This window comes from Emydura macquarii, unplaced genomic scaffold (assembly GCF_026122565.2).
Source record: "Emydura macquarii macquarii isolate MOO-44397 ecotype Brisbane River unplaced genomic scaffold, CSIRO-AGI_Emac_v2 contig_705, whole genome shotgun sequence".
Classification (NCBI taxonomy): Eukaryota; Metazoa; Chordata; order Testudines; family Chelidae; genus Emydura; species Emydura macquarii.
Genome location: NW_027130842.1, coordinates 7339457 through 7360117, shown reverse-complemented (window position 1 = coordinate 7360117; position 20661 = coordinate 7339457). Strand labels below are relative to the sequence as shown.

Here is a 20661-nt window from a genome sequence, read left to right as displayed (position 1 = left end):
GCATTATAACATACAATTGTTTACCTTCCATTAGAAAAACTCACCTGGGGTTTGAACTGCATCTGTTGACATGCAGCAAACTGACTTTCAACTTGTTGCCAGCGCTGACACACATTGGTGTGCTCTGCTTCCCCAACTGGACCATACTGAGACAAGTTGCTGCTCTTCTTCTGCAGAGCAGTGAATTCCTCCCTGTGCTGTTCCAGCTCCTGGAGCAGTTCCTGCAGAGTACACCTAATTACTAATCAGCAACAGCTGTCTGCAGTCACTGGAATGTTATTTCCTCCTTTCCACACATCATTCAGTGGGTGAACACCTGAGAGTGGGGTAAGCATGTTACTACAGTACTGGTTTATATATTCAGCTTTTGTCCTCCTTAAACATGGAGATGCAGAACAAACAAGACCTGTGGAGGAACAGTAATTTCTGCCTCACATAATTATGTCTCTTGAAACTTGGCTCACTCCAACTAAATCTAATATAAGCCTGGTGTTTTTAAAAAGAAAAAATCATAATCATAGAAATTTGTTGCCCAAATTTGTTATCTTAAGCACCAAAAGATAAAAAGCAAATCAAGGATCAAGTGGTAGAGCTACTGCTATGGAAGACTTGACTAGATGACAATTGCCTTTTCCATCTCTAATTTCATTGTTGAAAGGGCTGGTTTATAAAACATTTTGACCCAGATCCTCAAAAGTTCTTCCTAAATCTTATTGCTATCAATGGAAGATAATCACCTAAATACCTTCACAGATCTGGGCATCTCCCTTTACAAAATACACATCTTCAATATGAATGGGGCATATTTCACTCAGAGCATATATTTTATACAATAAGGTATCTCAGTTCATCAAGCTTCCATTGTATTCCCCTCTTTGCAAACAAATATCTTATTGGTTGGAAAAATCCAACATTTTAAACTACTCTTGCCAAATTCAGGAAACAGGCTTTTTAATATTAATATTGAGATTGCTGTGCCAGTTTTACCTACTCATCTGGGTTAATCAATGAAGACAGTGAATACACAAATTTGCTACTTAACTACTGGGAAAGGAATTGCTCACATTTACAAGATCCTGGTCTTTATAAGTAAGATGAATAACAAACAAAGGCAGAATAAGAGGAAAAACGGGGAGATTTACTTAACTATGAGATAATATTAATTAAGAGCATATGGTGTTTGTGTTCTGACCCAATTAAATGTCTACACCAGTTTATCAGGAAGAGACCAGCACGGGTACCAGCAGCAAATTCCCTTCCAATTGGTAAACTGATCATTTGTTCATGTAAAATAATTTTCTAAAGTTTGGGGGAAGTAATCTGAAGCAATTTAGTCCACAAATTTCCTCCTGCAATTTAAGACTTCATTTCTCTTTATTCCAGCTAAATCACAGGGTATAGCAAGGTAGAAATAAAGAATTTAAATGAAAGCCATCCTTTTGAAATGGAAAGTTGTTTTCTTTTTAAATCCCTTCACACTTAAGATCCAGCTACAGAAAAACTCAGGGAAAGTTTTAGGAAGACTATAAACTTCTGATTCATGCTTCTCCAGCCAATATATATTTTGAATAAACTTTGTTTCAGTACGAGTGGGCAAGGGAGACATAATATTTCAGGAAAGACATATCTGCCATTCTCCGGAGTAAGGGTACATGATCCTAAGTGGGTAGAGTCCAACCCACTCCCAACAAAAGTACACATTTATAGACCGTTAAAAAGTCTCCCCCTTCCCAGGCTCTGGTTTATTAACAAGAATCAATTCCCAAAAAGGTAATTCCCAAGTAATGTTACATGAAACCCAAACTTAAGCTTCCTCCCCAGGTTTGGCTAATCCTATGGTTGTTTCCTTCAAACCTGTCTGTTCCAAATGCTAGCTCCCTCTTCTTCAGGGCTAATTCCACCTCCCTTGCATCATGGTTGCATATTGAGCTAGCTGCATCAGAGAGTTAGTAAAATTTACCTAACACTTTCCAATCAGGATCCAACCAGGCAATGGAGTGCATCAGGCAAACAATGGCAGCTTCACAGAGAGTTGTTTCAGATCTCTAAACTGGGATACTGCCAAGGCTTTTTCCTCTTATGCATCAAGCATCTTTATTGAGGTCACAGGCACACAGGGAATCAAAATGTTTGCCATTGCAAACTAGGGAAATGTGGTGTAGATGAAATTACTATAAGGTGGGTGCACAACTGATTGAAAGACCACACTCAGTAGTTATCAATGGTTTGCTGTCAGACAGGGAGTGCGTATTTATTGTGGCTCAGTGGTGGGTCCTGGGTCTTGTGCTATTCAGTATTTTCATTAATAACTTGGATAATGGAGTAGAGAACATGCTTACAAAATCTGCAGATGATACTAATCTGGGAGGTGGTTGCAAAGCACTTGAACAGATTTAAAATTCAAAATGACCTTGATAGCTTGGAGAATTTGTCTGAATTCAATAAGATGAAATTCAATAAAAATAAGTGCAAAGTACTTCACTTGGGAAGGAAAAATCAGATGCACAACTACAAAATGGAGAATAACTGTCTTGGTGTTAGTACTGCTGTAAAAGATCTAGGAGTTATAGTGGATCACAAACTGAATACGAGTCATCAATGTGATGCAACTGCAAAAAGGGATAATATGATTCTGGGATATATTGATAGGAGTGTTATACGTAAGACACAGGACGTAATTATCCCACTCTACTCAGCACTGGTGAGGCCCTAGCTGGAGTACTGTGTCCAATTCTGGGCACCACAGTTTAGGAAAGATGTGGATATAGTGGACAGGCGAGCAACAAAAAATGAGAAAAGTTTTATAAAACTTGACCTATGAGGAAAGGTTAAAAAACTGAGCATGTTTAGTCTGAAGAAAAGATGACTTGGAAGGGGGAGGGCGGGACGGGAATCTGATACCAGTCTTCTAGTATGTTAAGGATGTCTTTTAGTATGTTAAGTATGTCCACTGACGCTAGGACAAGAAGTAATGGCCTTACTCTGCAGCAAGGGAGATTTAGGTTAGATATTTGGAAAAACTTTCTAGCTATAGTAGTAGTTAAGCTCTGGAACAGGCTTCCAAGTGAAATCGTAGAGTCCCCATCTTTCGAAGCTTTTAAAATAAGTTGGACAAATACCTCTCAGGGATGGTCTAAGTCTACTTGGTCTGGCCACAAAGTGGTGGCTGAACTTGAAGATGTCTCAAGGTCCCTTCCAGCCCTACATTTCTATGATCTCTGGAAGAGTAGCCAGACTGGATTTGTTTTGAGATACACTAGAATGTGGTTTGCTTGCTTGCATAAGGTTTTAAGATTTTGTGGGAAATTACATTTCCCAGCACTGAGTGGAAGCAGTCCTTCATCCCACAAGGAGACATTAGACTTCGTTGGTTTACTCTTTTTGGCTTGCTTCCTCTCAGAATGTCTATGTCTGGTATGTATAGTATAGAAGAATCCTGAGAACTGGAAGGAACTCCTGGATGAATGGTGAAGATCTGAAATCTGTGGTAAGATGCCCCCACTCTCTTTTCTGTCCAAACCCATTTCGACTCAGTGTCCAAAAGGGATATGGGTAAGGTGAAAAATTACAACTCACCCCTAAATTATTTAGACAACCTCAGGAGTTCCCTTTATCTATATGAGATTTGTCTTTTATTTGACGGGAAGCACCATTTTCTGGATTCCCCTTAAGAGGCTCTTTGTAGCATATGAAGGGAAGGGATTGATCCCTTTGGGAATAAGCTCCTGTCTGACATGCAGGAAGATCTCAAGCACCCAGTGAAGTAATTATAGTCCCATTCTAAGATGTCTTGTCTCGGGTGCCTGCCTGCTAGTACAGCAGTAAACCCAGAAGGGTCATGCACATAGGCAGGAGTGAGTAATGAAGTATCTGATATAGCAACCAAATATGGACTCAGCAAACAGGGACTTAGTGTCCATCATTAATGGCCTGCTGATCCTGTAGGTACACACCAGGTAAGCCTAATAATTTAAAATTTCCCTCTAAAGGAGATTAACATTAATATGAACCTGAAGCCTTAATGTAGCTATCAGGATATACAAAGTAGCTAAGGAGAGCAGACCAGCTCTTATAACCTTATGGCTATCATAGCTGGCTGATGCAATGGGGCACTGTAACTCTGAATGATGTGTTTCACATTAATATTTCATGCTGTATGGGACTCATTCTGAGCATGAACATTCTCCATTTCTTTCTTTAATTGGTCCTGGGTTTAAAAAGTTACAGAACAGTCATAAAGAGATTGATTGGTTTTAATTATGGAGCTCCAAAACCAGAAATTCAGAACTAACTTGACAGATTGCCTAACCCCCAAGCTTGTCCAAGAAATTACTTACTGCTTCACAGGGCTTTTCATTGTTATTGTATAAAACATTAAACTAATTGCCATGGCAGCCAAAGTGTTTTGGAAGTATGAAAAAGAGAAATAGAAAAAGAAAGTGAGGAATTCTTATCCTCAGCAACTAAAAACACACAGCTTTCTGGACTGGAATTAAATCAGTAAATGGTGTCTGACTAGAAAATCCTTTCAAATTAGTTGGGAACTTCTAGCTGTTTGGGAATCTCACTATGACACACAATGCAACTCTCCTAAATAACATTTCATCCTCTAGAGTTAAATATTAATTCTAAGACAAAAACTATCTTAAAAGAATTATGAGGTTATAAAGTGAAGTACTTAGAAGTTTAGACATGACAAAGTGAAGGTTGCTGATGCAACCTTAACTGTGCCCTCTTTTGCCTGTGCCTTGGTAGTCAGTGTTATTTACATGATCACCTACTATTAGTCAAATAATACAAGGCATCAGAATCATACCATACCATCAGAATCATACCACTACCTTGAGTACATGTGTATAGAATTATATACATAATGTAAAAAAAATAAAAAGTCAGTATTCTGAAGGTTTGAAAATAAATTATTTCATATGTTTAATATCTAGGTTTCATTTTTATATTCCACTGAATTACAGAATGTATCATTTTTCTTTAGAAAATTAGCACACAATTCAGCAAAGACTTATGCACGTCTTTAGTTTTACACACTTCAAGTAGCCCCATAAACTTAAACGAGACTTTTTGTATTGTGTTAAGTTAAACACACATGTAAGTCTCTGCATGATCAGGGCCTAACATGTTAACATAGGTCTCCCCTCTTTTTTGAATAAAAGACAAGTCTTATACATATTCCCATGTTAAAATTAACAGAAAATGAATTTACGGGGCTTTAGTATGTAATTAACTCTTTAGACAGAAATTTATTCTTAATTGCACACAATAGTTTTGTTTTGTTTTTCAAAACTGACGGTATCATGTTCTCCAGTACTTTTATCAGTATGAAAATTATTTGTCTCCCTTTTCCAGTATTTGGTGTGAATGTACCCTTCCTACTTTATTTATGTTACGTACATACATTTTTAACACCATTTATACATGACAGCATAGAGTCCCTATGCTGCAAAGAGTTCTCCATAGCACAGCATTCCCCATGCACGCAACCCCATTAACTTCAGTGAGCTATTCGTATGCATCTCATTGCAGAGTTGAGACTACATTTGCATTTTATACATAGAATAAAGCTATTATGCTGTAATAGGATGCAACCAGGACCATCCAAACCCATCAATCATTTCAGTAGTTTTGGTATACAGAATATAATTCAAATCTATAAATAAAATAGATTCAGTAATACATAAATCTCCTTAATTACATATATTTTGAGACATACATATGTATGTGTATGCTAAAATTGAATGCAATTAGAACTTCCGGGCACCACTGGGGAATAGTGGCTCATGGATAGATAGCTTTACAGCTCTCTTTCCTATCTCCTAAAATCCACAACCATCAGCAACTAGATCACTTTTTTCCATCTAACATTCAGCAGATACTATTCTACAACTCTTTTCTTTTAATTTAATACTATTATGGATGCTGTGCCATCTCCAGACATTCTACGAAATCTAAAAAGCAGAAGCTGTCAGATAGCTCTCTTGCAACCAAGATGGCCGACCAGGGAGAGGCTGCCCTTCTGAGACTAGATGAAATTATGGATTGGCTAAAGTAAATCTCAAGTGAATAAAAGTACCTTGAGAAAAATATCTGAAGATGTAACAGATAAAGAATATGACTAGTATACATTAACCTAATTTGCAGTTTGGCATCAAGACTAGAGGAAGCTGAGAACAGAATCTTCTCGCTACAAGACACAGTGAATAACATGAATATACCCTCCGGGCAACATGAAAAACAAGGTTACTTACCAGTAACTGTTGTTCTTCGAGATGTGTTGCTCATATCCATTCCAATGTAGGTGTGTGCGCGCCCCGTGCACAGATTCCCGGAACTTTTTTTCCCTAGCAAGCCCGCATGGCCAGCTCAGGCGCCCCCTGGAGTGCCGCGCTCATGTCACGGTATAAAGGGCGCTGCTGACTGCGCGGGTCCCCAGTCCCTTCTTTCTGCCAACTCCGACAGTGGGGACGGGGGGTGGGTTTGGAATGGATATGAGCAACACATCTCGAAGAACAACAGTTACTGGTAAGTAACCTTGTTTTCTCTCTTTGAGTGATTGCTCATATGCATTCCAATGTAGGTGATTGCGTAGCCGTACCTTGGAGGAGGGTAGGAGTTATCGGTGACCTGCTCTAGACAGCACGGCTCTGCCGAACCCTGCGTCTTCCCTCGCTTGTTCCACGATGGCGTAATGCGACGTGAACGTATGGACTGACGACCAGGTCGCTGCCCTGCAGATGTCCTGCAGGGGAACCCTCTCTAGAAAGGCTGCGGAAGAGGCCTGGGCCCTAGTGGAGTGCGCTCTCACCGGCCCTGGGAGGGGTACTCCTGCCTGCTCATAGCATGCTTTAATGCAGGCAGTAATCCACTTGGAGATGCGCTGGGTGGAGACAGGCAAGCCCTTCATCCTATCCGGCACAGCTACGAAGAGCTGTGTCGACTTCCGGAAAGGCTTGGTCCTCTCGAGATAGAAGGCCAAGGCTCGCCTGACATCCAGCGAATGTCCCCTCCTTTCCTCCTCCGACCCATGGGGTTTTGGAAAGAACACAGGAAGGAAAATGTCCTGGTTACAGTGGAACTGAGACACCACCTTAGGCATAAAAGCCGGGTGAGGCCTCAGCCGGACCTTATCCTTATAAAAAACCGTGTAGGGGGCTCCGAGGTTAACGCCCTCAGTTCGGAGACCCTTCTGGCCGAGGTGATAGCCACTAGGAAGGCCACCTTCCATGACAAGAGTAGAAGGGAGCATGTAGCCAAGGGCTCGAATGGGTGACCTATCAGCCCGTTAAGGACCAAGTTGAGGTCCCAGGGTGGCACCGGGTCCCGCACCTGCGGGAAAGTCCTCTCCACCCCCTTAAGGAACCTCACCGACATAGGGTGAGAAAACAGGGAGCGGCCCTCCATGGGTTGGTGGAAGGCCGAGATGGCTGCTAGGTGGACCTTGAGGGAGGCCAAAGCCAGGCCCTGCAGTTTAAGCTGCAGTAAGTACTCCAAGATGGCCTGAATAGGGGAGATGCTAGGGTGTAACCCTCTCGCTTCTGCCCACCCCGAAAACCTCCGCCACTTAGCTTTGAATGTTACTTGCGTGGACGGCTTCCTGCTGCCCAGGAGGACCTGTTGAACCTGCATGGAACAGGCTCTCTCTCCCTCCGTCAGCCACAAAGTCTCCAGGCGGTGAGGTGGAGGGAGGCCAGGTCGGGGTGCAACAATCTCCCATGGTCCTGGGAGATCAGGTCGCACCGTCTGGGTAGCGGAATCGGTTCGGTGATGGAGAGGTCGAGCAGCATGCTGTACCAATGCTGCCTCGGCCACGCTGGAGCAATCAGGATAACGTCCGCCCTGTCCCTCTTGATTTTTAGGAGGACTTGGGGCAGGAGCGGGACAGGGGGAAAAGCATACATTAACTCCCCTGTCCAGGGAACCAAAAAGGCATCGGACAGAGAGCCCGGCTCGCGACCCCTGAGCGAGCAAAACCTCGGGCATTTCCTGTTCTCCGCTGTAGCGAACAGGTCCAGACGGGGAGAACCCCACCGTTGGAAAAGGGAAGCCACTATGTCCTGGTGTAAGGACCATTCGTGGCGGGGAGAAAAATTCTGCTGAGGCGGTCCGCCTCGCTGTTTCGTACCCCCGGGAGGTGAGAGGCAGATAAATGAAAACCGTGTCTCACCGCGAAGTTCCAGAGGTGAATGGCTTCCTGGCAAAGTGCCGAGGAGCGTGCCCCCCCCCGCCTGTTCATGTAGAACATGGCTGCCGTATTGTCCGTAAGGACTTGGACCACTCTGCCCCTGAGGAAGGGGAGGAAGGCCTTGCAGGCCAACCGGACCGTTCTGAGCTCGCGCACATTGATGTGCAGAGCTCTCTCCTCCAGAGACCAAAGCCGATCGGATGCGTCTGTGATGAGCGTCACAGATGGGGCGAACTCTCTGAAGGGGACGCCCATCATCACTTCCCTGGGGTCCCTCCACCAATCGAGGGACGACAGCACCTGTGGGGGAACCAGGACCACTCTAGTTAGAGAATGCCTGTGTGGTACATACACCGAAGTCAACCACGCCTGGAGAGGTCTAAGCCTCAATCGGGCCAGTCTCACTACATATGTAGAAGCCGCCATATGTCCCAACAGTTGCAGGCAGTGCCTGGCTGTCATCATGGGGGACAAGTGGAGATCCGATATTATGGCTGCCATCGCCTCAAATCTTGCTTGAGGCAGGAAGGCTCTGGCTTGTACTGCATCTAACCTGGCTCCAATAAACTCAATACATTGTACCGGAGTGAGTATGGACTTTTGCTCATTGATAATCAGCCCCAGTCTAGCACACAAGTCGCGTGTGAGGAACAGACTATGTCTCACATGGGCATTCGACCTCCCCCTGATTAACCAGTCATCCAGGTAGGGGAAGATTTGAACACCTTTACGGCGCAGGTGGGCTACCACCACAGCCATGCACTTAGTAAAAACCCTAGGTGCTGAGGAGAGCCCAAAGGGTAGGGACCGAAACTGATAATGGTGTCCCGCTACCACAAACCTCAAAAACCGCCTATGGGCCGGTAATATCGAGATGTGAAAGTATGTATCCTTCAAGTACAGGGCGGCATACCAATCCCCTGGGTCAAGGACCGGAATGATTGTGGCGAGAGAGACCATACGAAACTTAACTCGCCTAATATACCTATTTAGGCCACGGAGGTCCAGAATGGGCCTAAGGCCTCCCTTCACCTTGGGGATTAAGAAATACTTAGAATAAAAGCCCCTGCCCTCTTCGGCCAGTGGGACTTCCTCCACTGCCCCCAACGTGAGGAGCGACCCAATCTCCTGCACCAGGAGTTGAACCGAGGCCGGATCCCCCATGGGGGACAGCCTTGGGGGGGTGTTGGGAGGGGAGGTTGTAAGCTGGAGGACGTACCCTTTAGCAATCACCTCCAGGACCCAGCGGTCCGTAGTGATGGCTTCCCATTCTGAAAGGAAAGGGCGAAGCCTGTCCCCAAACGGCCGACCAGGATCCCAGAGAGAAGGAAGAGTACTACCCTCCTGCTCTGGGTCAAAAACGTTTATTAGCCTGATTACCCCCTTTTGCAGGCCCCTGCTGGCCCCTCGCAGAGGACCCCTGGCGGCCTCCCCTGCTGGGACCGCGGTAGCGCTCACGACCCCTCCTCTGCTGGGGTGGTCGAGGAGCCGGCCTGGGCGGGGGCGGTGGTTGCCCTTGGGCCTGCGGTCTGGACTGCTGCCTGGAGGCCTGAGACTTCAGGGTGGCCCGAGAGTCCTTGAGGGCGTGGAGCTTGTCGTCTGTCTTTTCCGAAAACAGACCCAGGCCATCAAACAGCAAGTCCTGGATAGCCTGCTGAACCTCTTGAGTGAGGCCAGAGGCTTGAAGCCACGAGCAGCGGCGCATCACCACCGCCGAGGCCATTGCCCTACTGGCTGTGTCCGCCGCGTCGCTAGCCGCCTGCAGCGCAGCGGTAGCCACCGCAGATCCCTCATGCAGAACCGTGGAAAAATCCGCCTCCTGGTCAGGGGGCAGCTGGGAAGCAAACCTCTGCATCGAGGCCCACAGGTTCTTATTGTACTTCCCAAACAGGGCCTGGTGGTTCGCTACTCTAAACTGCAGCGCCGCAGTAGAGTAGATCTTCCTCCCGAACAAGTCCAGCTTACGGCCCTCCTTGTCCTTAGGGGTGCTACCCTGACCCCCCTGACGGTCACTCTGGTTGGCCGCATAGACCACCAGAGAACTGGGCGCAGGGTGGCTGTACAAAAATTCGAAAGGTTCCTTGGGGACATAATATTTTCGTTCCACCCCCTTGGAGGTGGAGGGCAGGGAGGAAGGGATCTGCCAAAGCTTCCTCGCTATCTTCATGACATTGTCATGCACTGGCAAGGTCGCCCGGGAGGGTCCCAGGGAGCCCGAGGGCCCAAAGAGGGAGTCCTCCTCCTCAGACATGAGCTTAAACTCCATGCCCAAGTTCTCAGCAGCCCTCTTGAGGAGGTCTTGGTGGGCCCTGAAGTCAAACAGGGGCCCTTTACGGTCCCTTGCTGCTGCCTCATCCGGTGACGATGAGGAAGAGAAGGGTAGGGGTGCGGAAGAGGGTCCCTCCCCAGGGTCCGAGTCCTCCGAACCCTGCTCATGCGCCTTAGGGGCCAGGGGGACTGGGGGGGCCACCACTGAGTGTAGTGACACCGAGCCCTGGGGCATAGAGGCATTCCAGGGTCCCCAATACGGCCACTGCCAAGGTCCCTGGGCCCACCCCGCGGCCTGCAGGGAAGGCTGATGCAGCCGCACCGCCTTCATGTCACCAGAGCCCCCCGTGCGTCGCTTATGTCGCCGACACGTGGAGCGGTCCGATGAGGACGACGTGGACCGGTGCAGACGTCTGCGGTGCCAGTGATGAGAGGAGGACGGGGACGACGACGACGACGCACCTGATCTGCCCCTGCGGCGAGAGGACTTGCGATGCCGCTTGCCCCCTCGAGACCGAGAGCGGTGCCGACGATGGTGACGCTGAGGGGAGTCCTGCCGTCCCGAGGTCGGTGCCGGTGCCATCATCGGTGCCGGCTGCAACGGTGCCATCATCGGTGCCGGCTGCACCGGTGCCGGAGCCGGCAACAGTGCCGAAGCAGGCGTCGGTGCCGGGATCAGCGGTGCCGCCAGATGTGAGTCGCTGCCTCTCGAAACGACCGACAGTGACCTCGATCGGTGCCGGGATGGGCTCCGCACCGTAGATCGTGAGCCCGAATCCCGGTCCCCGCTCAAATCGGAGCTGGATCTGCGGCAACGGACTCGGGACCGCCCACGGTGCCGCGGTGCCGAGTCGCTCGAAGACCTGGAGTCGGAGCTCGGAGGGGAGCCGACGCTCTGCACCGTCCGTGACCGTCTGGCAGGAGACTTAGATTGGGAGCGTCTCCAACCATCGGGACCACCCAGCGCGGGTTTGCCCCGAGACGCAGGTCCCTTGTCCCTCGGCCAAGGGGGGGACGGAGGCGTGGGCAAGGCCATGAGGGCTCGTGCCGCAGTAAACGCCTCCGGCGTCGACGGCCCTTGCAGGTGCACTCCCCCACTACCAGGAGTCGGGGGAGGCAGCCCGCGCGGAGACCCCGGTGCCGGAGTAATCTCAACGGCGCTTGGCTGGGGCGTCTCCGTACTCCCTCCACCCTGCGCGGGCCGGAGGGAGATCTTGGGCGCGGTCGAAGGCCGTGCCGTCTTCTTGGCCACTTTAGAGGCCCGCGGCGGTGCCGAAAGCGGTGCCGGTGGGGGGGCGCTCCGCACCGACGACACACTCGGTGCCGACGGAGACCGGGACGGCTCGGAAGCTGGACGGAGCGCCGACTCCATTAGAATCGCCTTTAGCCTCGCGTCTCGTTCTTTCTGGGTCCGAGGCTTAAAGGACTTACAAATCTTACATTTGTCTCGACGGTGTTCTTCTCCAAGGCACCGGAGACAGCGGTCATGCGGGTCACTAATAGGAAAGGCTTTAGTACACAAGACACAGTTCTTAAAGCCTGTGGACCCCGGCATGACTCCCAGTAGAAGAGGACCCCGTCCGGGGTTCTAACTTGTCACTACAACTACAAACTAACGAACTCTATAACTACTACTATAACAAGAAATGTTGAAAACAGTCAAACAACTAGGGAATGAGCTACTTGCACACAGCAAGAGGCGATAGTTCCAGTAACCGTCACAGGCGGAAAGAAGGAACTGGGGACCCGCGCAGCCAGCAGCGCCCTTTATACCGCGACATGAGCGCGGCACTCCAGGGGGCGCCTGAGCTGGCCATGTGGGGCTTGCTAGGGAAAAAAGTTCCGGGAATCTGTGCACGGGGCGCGCACACACCTACATTGGAATGGATATGAGCAATCACTCGAAGAGAGAAGTAAAGGTATTATAAGGTTATGTATAATTTCTTCTGCATATATTTTAAAAAATTAATAGGAAAAAATAGAATGCAATTATTAATATGTAATTTTTCAACAGTATTTGTCATAGCTCCTTGCTGGTTATGAGGTTCTCCACGTGTGTATGTAAGCAGCATAAAACTGGCATGAGTCTGATATTATATTGTATTATTTGGGAAACAGCATGTAATCATGTTATAAACACTGACTCCTAAAGCACATGCAAAAGAGGGGGCAGGTAACTTTGGCATTTCCAAACTTTAGAATACTTCATTTTGCAACCTTTAATGGTCTTTTAACTTAGTTTTTGTATGAGATTTCCCAGGTCTTTTTAAAAAGAAAAAAAAAATTGAGAATCGTAAATTAAATTCAAGTTATCAAACTCGGCGACCATAAATCATTCATTTTCTAAATGCTTTTGTGTTTAAAATGGCAAGAGAAAGCTACCTTACCTGTAAAACACACAGTACATTACGAAAGATGTGTTAAGATATAAAAGGACAATTTAACCATCTCGAAAACCATCCAACTCTCCTTACTCCTTTCAACATGCACCCCTTAAAAATGAGCACAGATACAGTACAGAAAGAAAAATTTTTGCTGTAATGTACTGAAGACTCAAAGACCATCATGGCACTTTAAACATCAATGCTATTAGAATACAGCCTTCCACTCTATCTATCGTAACTAAACTGACTGTTCCTTCCAAATGTCATGCCCCAGCTGCTCAGTTACAACCATCCATTGACACCCTTTTCCTCGGTTCCTCCATTCCACTCTCCCTTGGGTGCTCCATCTCCTTACATTTTTAATGGGTACTTCCCCACACACACCTGATGTTTTGTTCATGCTTATGCTGCTCATTTCCCGGTTTTCCTCTTCAAAGGCATCTGTTTCATCAGTCTATCTCCTATTCTCTCTCAACACCAGATCTTTCGCCCATTCCTATATGGACTATATGCAGCATCCCAGTGTCAAATCCCTATGCACTCTGCTACCTAGTGAGCTATAAACACCCTACCCTGGTTCCCAGGCTCAACACACAACACATGGGGAAAGTTGTCTGCCTAAGAAACGAATTTTCAGATGCCATCAAGCAGAGAGGGAGCTAATTAAGCTAGCCAAGACACAAGAAGTATCCCATACACAGCCGCTTGAAGGGAAGAGTAAAGGAACAGATCACGTCCTCTTCCCCACTCTTCATGTTCCACAACCATGCTGCTACGTCATGTTCCTGATCGGAGTGAGACTCTGTTCCACAAATTAGCAAGTGTAACATGGGAGTATGCAAGGGGAAAAAATCACACCTGCACAGACCTTAAATGATAGATGTGGCCCATGTGACCAATGACATCGAAGGTATAGTGGAATAGGCCATCTTTGAGATGAAGAAATTAAAATTAGATTAAAAGCCTTAGTAGACATATTGCAACTTAGTCTAGAGTACTTGATCCAGTCATGCCAAAGACTACTCTGTACCAGAGGTCGCAAGTTCTTCCAAAAAGAGTATTCACACCAGTACAGTCACCAGACCCACTACTTGGTTTTAATGGGGACAAGTACCTACCCCAGCCCTTCCACCAATTTCTCAGAGTCTAGCTGAGCTATCCCTAGATCACCTCCCATTCCCCAAACTGAATTTCCCCCTGCCTCGCATTCCCCAAACCAAATCCATCACCCCCTTCCTTGATCCTACACCTCCCCCTTTGTCTTATCCTATCATGTATCCACCCCTTGCCCTCGCCCCTTACCTTGTTTTCACCAACCACTGCCCCGGCCATGGTCTTTTACTGAGCCCATCCCTGCCAAATTTGACCCCAAATGATGACAGATTTACAATGTTACAGCTTTCCAAAGAGAGACCGTATAATGGAAAACATTAGGCAACCTTAACTAGAGGTAGCACTACACATCCACCTACGATAAGTATTTACATAAAAAATAACTCATTTAAAAGGAAGTTAGATAGGGGTTGCTTCTGCTCCCCAATAATGATAACGCAATACTCCATGTTAATCCAAGACTGACACAAACAGACAAAACACAATGAATAATTAATACACATCTTTTGGCCACATTCCTGATCAAGATGGCACCAAAAGAGTATCCCTGAACCCCAGCACACCATTCTAATACAAAGTCATTTATTACCTTCGCTTTTTTTTTTAAATTTTCTTGAACATGTGTATTTACCTGTAGTTTTTTTTAATCTTACTCTTCGTGGAGCCCTGACAGACGGTGCTCTGTCTCGTTCAGCCAGTTCAGTAGACTGTCCTGTTCTCTCTTATATTGTGAAAACACAGGGGAGAACTCTGCCACCTGCCTTCTTCGAAAAGACTTCAGTTCCTATAACCAAATAGGCATGGGGGATGCACAGTGTGAGGAAAAATAAATTGGGAGTGGATTTCACTTATTTTAAATCAAGCTCAGAAATTCTGCTTAGTGGAATGAGGGGATTAATTAATTAATTGCAGCATGTTCTAATTATCTGAAAGGCTCAGGGACAGATTTAAAATTTCAGAAAACCAACACTGCAGAAAAACAAAACTAATACTTTGGGGAACATTTTTGAATTTGGAATCACTGAGATTCAGTTATTTTTCTGTAAGTATACTAAATGTCCTGAAGGCTTTCATCCCCTAAACCTAAACAATGCTGTTAAATGGTCACAATCAGATTTCATACAGGCTACCAGAAGTCCACATCAGAACTCAGTCACGTTAAAATTCTGAAGTCACACCTTTACATTGTTGTGCCTTGTCTGCAAAAGCAACAGCTGCAAGCGGATCTTCTCCCTCTTGTTGTCCTCCATGGGCTGCTGTAACAGTTGTTCTCCTCTCTGTAAAACTTCCTCAATCTGGGCTCTCTCTTCATCCAACTAGAATTATACAAGCCTAAGGTCATTTACAGAAATCCTATTTATGGTTTTCAAAATGGATTTATTGACTGCCTGAATCAAATAAACACTTCAGTGCTGTTAAGCATCCTGTCATCCAAAATAAATTAAAACTAAAAGACATATAAAGCCATTGTTAAAATAGATTGAAACAGGCCGGGGTGTTCTCACAGCGCCAGCCAAAGAGGAGGGTGAGCTACGGAGAGAGCACTGCTTATCCATGCCAGGGAGAGGAGGAGAAGCTATTCTACTTACTCCATCACTCTGCCCCAGCCACTCTACTTTATCCCCGATTTAAAGTGGCTTTCAGAAAAATTCTGATATTACATATTCATTAAGGCATCAAAATTTCCTTTTCACAGAGATCAGTAAAAACACACTGCTGAATTAAAGAAACAAAGAAGAGTTGATCAACCTATTTAATTCATCCATTGCGCACAAACCTTTTCATCTTCATCACTTGATTCCATGTGCTTTTCCACAACTTTTAACATGTTTTGTAAATCACTCTCAAATTTGTCCAGGTCTGCAGATGCCACTCCAAGTTCCTGAGGTTCTGGCTCGACAGGAACTTTATAAGGCAGGGGTTCCTGACCAACAAGTATCTGTAGCACAAAAGCAAAACAAAAATCACACAAATGAAGGTCTCAACCTGCAAATACTCAAGTAACTCATGTAAATGTGACTCTTGGTGTAAGTAGTTACCAATATGCATGTATGTCTGCAGAATCAGGCCATAAAACCATATGCTGAACTATTTATTTTCAGAAAAGAAAGCTAATCTCCCTCCACCCCCTGCCCAAACAGTATTGCTCACCCCAATATTCAAAACACCTGAGTGAGGTTTCCCCAAAATCAAGAGATCTTTAAAGTAATTAATTTGAAGTCTTTTCATTTGCTTTGTGGTATTTGAGCTTTTAAAGTTCATAATTTCAAGATACTCTCCACAAACACAAAGGAAAGAAGCTTAGCTTTCATTAAAAAGAAAAGTGAGATTCTCATGTAATACACATGACTGCAGCAGGAACAGGGTTTTTTAAAAAAGCATGAAATATCATGAGATTTGTAATGAAATCGCAGGGATTGCCTTGCTACAATAACTAGAGATAGCTAGGAAGAATGTTGGTACATGCCAAAGATTTTCTGCCAATGAGTTTCAACCTGCAGGCATCTAACTAGCCTAGTCCTGTGGCCTCTCTATAACAGAGACTGACAATCATCACACGGTATGGATTTGGTCTATGGCCTAAATAAATGACTATTGGATAATAGGCTGATCCCACTACACTCTTTCACCTATGACCCAATTCAGGGTTCATACACTGCTGATCTCCAGGCCGACTACTTACTGTCTCCATTAATTTTAGCCTATAGAGATTTACATAGATAAAAATGTATCTTTGTATATTAAAATGAAACACCTATGAAGCTACTTATTCGAATGTTTTAGGAATATAAATTAACTTCCAGGTATTGTGACTCCTTCTTGCTCACCTTAGCACTTTTGATATGCTGCGATACCTTCTCAAAGTTCCGATTCAGTTCAGCCAGCTTAGGTTCTACAAGTTCTCGGCATGACACGCCACGACTGTTCATTAAGATAATGGCTTGGTCACGCACGTTATCCACTCGGAGACTCACATCATCCAGTTCTGATGTTAAACGCTGAGAAGCAAAAGCAGCAGAAAGTTACTGCAGTGCAAAGAAAAATCAACCAGAAAAGCTAGCTCAATCTCACACGGAATCAAAAAGTGCTATCATTTTATAGCTCCCTGCTTTAAAAGATTAAGTTTGCAACCTTCACTGTTTCTTCCTTTTTGCTTGCTGGCTTTTTTTCACTCTCATCCAGCAGGGCTTCAGCTTGATAGAGCCAAGTACTTATGTGGGCAACATTCTCATCAAAGATCTCCAGCTGACTCTGATGATTCTGGAAAGGGAAGCAAAAAAATATATCCAAGTAAGAAAGACAAAAATATTTTTAAATGTCCCAGGGAGGGAAAGCCTAATGGACTATAAAAATGCTACAGACACGTTAGGAAGAAAAACACTGAACATTTTATAGTACTTTTCACCTTCAACAAACTTTATAAACATTAACCAATGAATCTACAATCTTATCATGTGGGTAAGAGTTAGTGTTCCTGTTTTACAGTTTCCTCAAGGAAACTGACAAAGATAAGTAAGGTGGTATTTTGCACAAGGCCACACAACAAGTCTATAGCAGAAACAGGATTAGAATTCAAGAATTCCTGCTTTACAACATGACAATTTCATCACTAATCCACCATGACTCTCGGAAAGCGATACATTTTCTCTTTTTAAAAGGATATTTTTCTCCCTTTGTACCTGTGTAACAGACCTACACAAACAAAAAGGGGGAGAGTGACTTTTCAGGAGAAATACTGAAATGGACTATACCCAGTGTGATATCAGATTCACAAAGTTAACACATGATGAAAACTGAATATTTCCTCTAGCCTCCATCAATTATAGTAATCTTAGATGTTACATGTATCAATACTAGGTAAAAACTATTCAGACTAATTGATTTTAACAATTTTAAGTTGAAGAAATACCTTTTTATGTTTAGCTTTTGGTGTTTGGTGTAATTTTGATATTTTGTAGCCATTTATACAATTCTTGTACCCTGATTCATTACATCCAATAGGCATTTCTCACTTTACAGAAATAACCATATGATGAATATACTAATCCTTCTGGTCTGATTGGCTCACATATTCACATATGCATCTCCTCACTCTCTCTGGCTGATGCTCCAAAATTCCCATTGGAGAAACAGAGGATAGTTATTTTCAGGGGAGAGGCTTATTTACCAGTAGGAAAAAAGGGGTGAGGAAAGGAGAGAAAGGGGACAGATGAAGAAAAATAAAGCAGGAAAGGGGACCGAATGGGATTCCTTTTTTAATATAAGAATTTACCTATCAGCAGTTTCACAGCCCATATGGGTTTTCTGTGTTTTTTTCTTTTTTCATTCAAAATGTCAGTCTTAATATTAGTAATAACTTGAGGGTGCTTCCTGTTAATATAGTAGCAACTCCAGCCTGGCTTTGGTCTCTGTTTATTAGCCCAAGATATACATATTCAGGAAAGCATCTCTATTCAGGATAGCACTTAAGCATATGATTAAAGTTAGGCATGTATTTAACAGCTATCCTGAGTAGAGATGGACTTAAGAAGGTTCCTAAATGCATTCCTGAACTGGAAACAGGAACCACTTTCATAGTATCAATGTATTACACAATCATCATCTGAACCACCAGGAGCTGTGGATGCACATACAAGGTGAGGAAAAGGGAGTCTTTTGTACTGCTCAACAAGGATCCTTTGAAGCTGATTAAGGAGCAGCTCTGGGAGACTCCATAGGACGTTCGATCAATCTTTGCTTGTTGCTTGTTTCTTTACAGTGCAATTATGCTAACCAAAGGTATTTTAGCAACTTACTTAGAAAAGGTTACATGGAATGAAACATTACCCCAGGCAGTCCTCAAATGAATGATTTGTTAACTATGTTGCTATTTATTTATATTGTGATAGCACTGAGAAGGCCCCAATCAGGATTGGGACCACATTGTGCCAAGAGCTACAGAAAAGCATAGTAAGAAAGAAAAAATCTCTGCCCCCAAACCCTTGCAGATTAATCTGAGAAGGTCACAAGTGAGTACCGTATTTCCCCATGTATAAGACGCACCTTTTTTCGAAAAATTTGGGGTCTAAAAACTGGGTGCGTCTTATACAGTGGTACTTACCCCAGGGCCGGGTGGTACACACGCCGCCGCCGCCGAATGGGCCCTCCCTCCCACCCCTGCGAAGCTTTGCCGGTGAAGAAGGGGAACTGGCGGAAGGGTTTCGGCGGTGGGTATTATTTCCGCCGCGAAACCCCGCCGCCCATCTCTCCCTGCCGCCGGGAAGCCGCGCCGGAAATCTCTCCCGCCGCCGCCGTGAAACCCCGCCGCCCGTCTCTCCCTTTTTTCCCCCGAGTGGTACTCGGGTCGGGTACAGTCGGGTCAAGTGGCGGCGGGAGAGATTTCCGGCGCGGCTTCCCGGCGGCAGGGAGAGACGGGCGGCGAGGTTTCGCGGCGGAAACAATACCCGCCGCCGAAACCCTTCCCCTTCTTCACCGGCAAAGCTTCGCAGGGGTGGGAGGGAGGGCCCATTCGGCGGCAGCGGCGCACATAAACCATTAAACTATTTACCAAAAAGGGGCCACTGCACTGAATGGAATTAATGCAAAATTGTAGAAATATGCTGCATCTGTGGTTTGAAATCCCATTTCACACATAATAAATCTGATCCTACATATCCGTTACTTTCCCTCAGCAGAAAGAGGCTAAAATTAGCCCCATATTTTGAGAAGATTTAGCAATAGATCCTCATAATCGCAGACTAGTATTGGTTTTGCCTGAGGTTGCAAAGCTCATTGAGCAAGCTGTACACAAACAGTTTTACAATCCGCTGATGTACCGTAATACATTTTTTTTCAAATTTCGGGCCCGAAAATTAAGGTGCGTCTTATACATGGGAGCGTCTTATACATGGGGAAATACGGTATGATCATAATGAAGGACATAAAAAGGATGAGGGAAGGAAATACTGTCCAACCTACTTGAAAGTACCAAAACTGGTTGGCCTGGGGAAGGTGGGTTATTCTGCACGTATAAGGGTTTGGAATAAACTGACAAACAAGTGGACAAGGTTGGCATCACTGGCCTGGACCAGAGGAGGCCAGGAGATGTCACAATAAGAGACTACAGAGGACAAGTGAGGCAGAGGAGAGCTATGGTAGACCATGAAAGTAAAAACAAGAAGCTAAAACTTAATGTGGCAAAATACAGGACACCAGTGTAGGGTTTCAAAAGGGGAGGTTATGAGATCAGAGCAAAAAAGCAAAGGTGATGATGCTGACAGGTGCATTTTGAATGGATTCGAATGAAGTGGCAAGTGTGGTATGGCAACTAGCAAGAAAGAAGTTGCAGTAAGTCAGTCATGCTAGAGAAGATGAGGGCCTGGACAAGAATTTTACTAATGCAGCAAGAAAGAAAAGGTTGAATGTTGAAATAAAAATATACCACTGTTTTTATTTACTATAACTAAGCATTTCACTTCCAATTTAGTAGTTAAAAATGACAACTTGTCTGTCTGCCTAAGGAATTTATATAGCTCCATCACTGTAGCAACTAGGCACTAGCAACATTCCCAAAGACCACATGGGGGCCGCTAATGTCTGTCACCTAGCCTGAAACACACACCACCTCAGACAATTTCCCAGCCCCCTCATTTCATGCATCTTCTCTCTCAGTCTGGGTAGATTTATGGCAACCCTACTACTTGCTATCACCCACTTTCT

The 20661-nt window shown here is 45.2% G+C and overlaps 1 protein-coding gene across 1 annotated transcript in view; it reads right to left on the bottom strand.

Moving 5' to 3' along the window:
- UTRN (utrophin) overlaps nt 1–20661 on the bottom strand; it is a 503387-nt gene that overhangs the window by 337569 nt on the left and 145157 nt on the right. The window contains exons 35-40 of the mRNA XM_067542236.1: nt 17095–17223; nt 16791–16961; nt 15740–15901; nt 15141–15278; nt 14615–14746; nt 45–221 (exon numbers count right to left, since the gene is read on the bottom strand). Coding sequence (XP_067398337.1) covers nt 45–221; nt 14615–14746; nt 15141–15278; nt 15740–15901; nt 16791–16961; nt 17095–17223 — 909 coding nt within the window. The remainder of the gene's footprint in view (nt 1–44; nt 222–14614; nt 14747–15140; nt 15279–15739; nt 15902–16790; nt 16962–17094; nt 17224–20661) is intronic.